Source organism: Protobothrops mucrosquamatus, unplaced genomic scaffold (assembly GCF_001527695.2).
Source record: "Protobothrops mucrosquamatus isolate PMUCROS unplaced genomic scaffold, P.Mucros_1.0 scaffold3864, whole genome shotgun sequence".
Lineage (NCBI taxonomy): Eukaryota > Metazoa > Chordata > Lepidosauria > Squamata > Viperidae > Protobothrops > Protobothrops mucrosquamatus.
Window position 1 is genome coordinate 67,586 of NW_015389814.1, and position 2,361 is coordinate 69,946.

General features: G+C 39.2%; 1 protein-coding gene across 1 annotated transcript in view; it reads right to left on the minus strand.

Moving 5' to 3' along the window:
• Window positions 1–2,361, minus strand: part of ACER3 (alkaline ceramidase 3) — a gene marked incomplete in the record, with an annotated part of 50,885 nt that overhangs the window by 11,781 nt on the left and 36,743 nt on the right. Inside the window, 1 exon segment of the mRNA XM_015827680.1 lies at window positions 284–365. Within this exon segment, the coding sequence (XP_015683166.1) occupies window positions 284–365 (82 nt within the window).

Consider the following 2,361-nt stretch of genomic DNA (forward strand, 5'->3'; position numbering starts at 1 on the left):
CAGGAATTCTGGGAGTTGAAGTCCACGAGTCATAAAAGAGCCAGGTTTGCCTACCCCTGGTATAGGGTTTCCTGCCTGAGCAGGGGGTTGGACTAGATGACCTCCAAGGTCCCTTCCACTTTATTATTATTATTATTGTTGTTGTTGTTGTTATTTTGAGCTCAATTATGGTCGTAAGTCGAGGACTACCTGAAATGCAGGCGAGGAAGGAACACCCGTGCACTGTTTGCAAGCACCCCACCTCCTTATAAAAACAGCTTGAGTTAAGAGAAATCTTGCTTACTATGCTAACGCCAATGCTGTAGGCTAGTAGTAGAAAGATGAGGGGGTAGTTGATTGTTTTCTTGTACTTGAAACACTCGTACCTGAAACAAACACACAAACGGGAAGGATTAAGGCGTCCTTAAGGAAGACAAAAGAAATCCTTTACACTGGGAGCCACAAAACACTTATTTGCAACTTTAAATTCTCTGTGGCACGTAGGATCCAAATAGTTAGGGTATTCCTTCATTTTTTCAATATTGCGCAAATATTATTCTTGCCGCTGTTGTGACGTGCAAAATCAAATATAGGCTCTGTTTGTTAATCTTTTCTGGCATTATACCTAATAAAAAGATGAGTTTCTTTGGTACTAAATTTATCAAATCATTAAAGTCTGTGCTCTGGTGACAGTTTGATTGCACTGCAAAGCCAATAATGTGCTTTGAACGTTTTTTCCCCTCTAATCTTAAGCTGTACTAAAATGTGCAATCATCAGGGTCTCCTTCTTTATTATAGTGGTTAATATAATATAATATATAATATAAGCGGGGGAGAGAGCATTTCTTCATAAAGTAATGCTTTTGGTAATGTGAAACAATTTTGTCCTTAATATACTTTGCCTCTTGCTTTATTGTACGTGGATCTAATTTTAGAGAAAGGGGGGGAAAAGCACAAAACATTCTTTTGTTCTGAGTGTGTTTTTTTAAGAATGACAAAGATGGGCTATGCCTCTTATTTGAAACAAGTTTGACAAGTTTGTATAACGCACAGATCTGCAATTTTAGTTTGCCAAAGCCGAAAACAAAATGAACAGGCATGAATATTTATTTATTCCTATTTCAGATCACCTCCATTTGGAAAAGGCATAACCTAGGGTGTTTTTTTTCCCTCCCACATTACCATGGCTTTGAAAACTCTCAGCCTTTCTGCTGAATCATACATAGAACTGGCAGAATCTGAGCCACCTCCCACAAGATTTAGCCTGCCTTCTTTTGACATTTTAATTGTTTGGATATTTGTTTTGATATGCCTATGTTTTATTATAATGTAAGTCACCCTGAGTCACTTTGGATGAGATGGGCGGCATATAAATTTATTGAATAATAATCATCCTGCAGCAGCAGGAACTTACAACGGAATCCCCTTACTATTTGGATCCTTTTTTAAAAAATAAGATTTTATTCATTTTTCCCATACATACAATAATAATTTTTCAACCAACGTGCTGCCTGAGTTTAACTGCACTAACACATATTTAATTCCTAGTCCTTTATTCTTTCCTCTAACCCTCTGTAAAATAAGTCCCAAGTTTGATAATATTCTGTTTCTTCTTTTTCTTTCAGTCTCATAGTCAATCAGGCACGTATCATCACGTTTGGTGGACACGTGATAAAGTAAAGAGTTATTGGAAAAAGATACATACTTGGTTAGAAAAGATGTTTTTATTAGGTAGTTTCAGCAATTTTAAAGAAAAGGGATTGAGTTTATTTGGGAGCTACTGTAAAAAAAAAAAAAGGATGTCAAATACAGATGCTTATTCTTCTCTCAGAGTTACCAATGTCTAGAATCAACATTCAATTCTCCAGCCGCTTTGCTTTGCAGAAAAATTCAATCTTTAAGTGTGAAGGCTAAAAATTATTTTTTAAAAAATCAAGCAAGTGAAAAATAAGTTTTGTGGGCAGAAATCTTGGTTTCTTTGTCGGCATGCAAGTTACAGCCAGCTGGGTGACTTTGGGCCAATCACCAGGAGACAGTGAGTTCTAGTCCTGCCTTAGGCAGGAAAGCCAGCTGGGTGACTTTGGGCCAATCACCAGGAGACAGTGAGTTCTAGTCCTGCCTTTGGCACGGAAGCCAGCTGGGTGACTTTGGGCCAATCACCAGGAGACAGTGAGTTCTAGTCCTGCCTTAGGCATGAAAGCCAGCTGGGTGACTTTGGGCCAATCACCAGGAGACAGTGAGTTCTAGTCCTGCCTTTGGCACGGAAGCCAGCTGGGTGACTTTGGGCCAATCACCAGGAGACAGTGAGTTCTAGTCCTGCCTTAGGCATGAAAGCCAGCTGGGTGACTTTGGGCCAATCACCAGGAGATGGTGAGTTCTAGT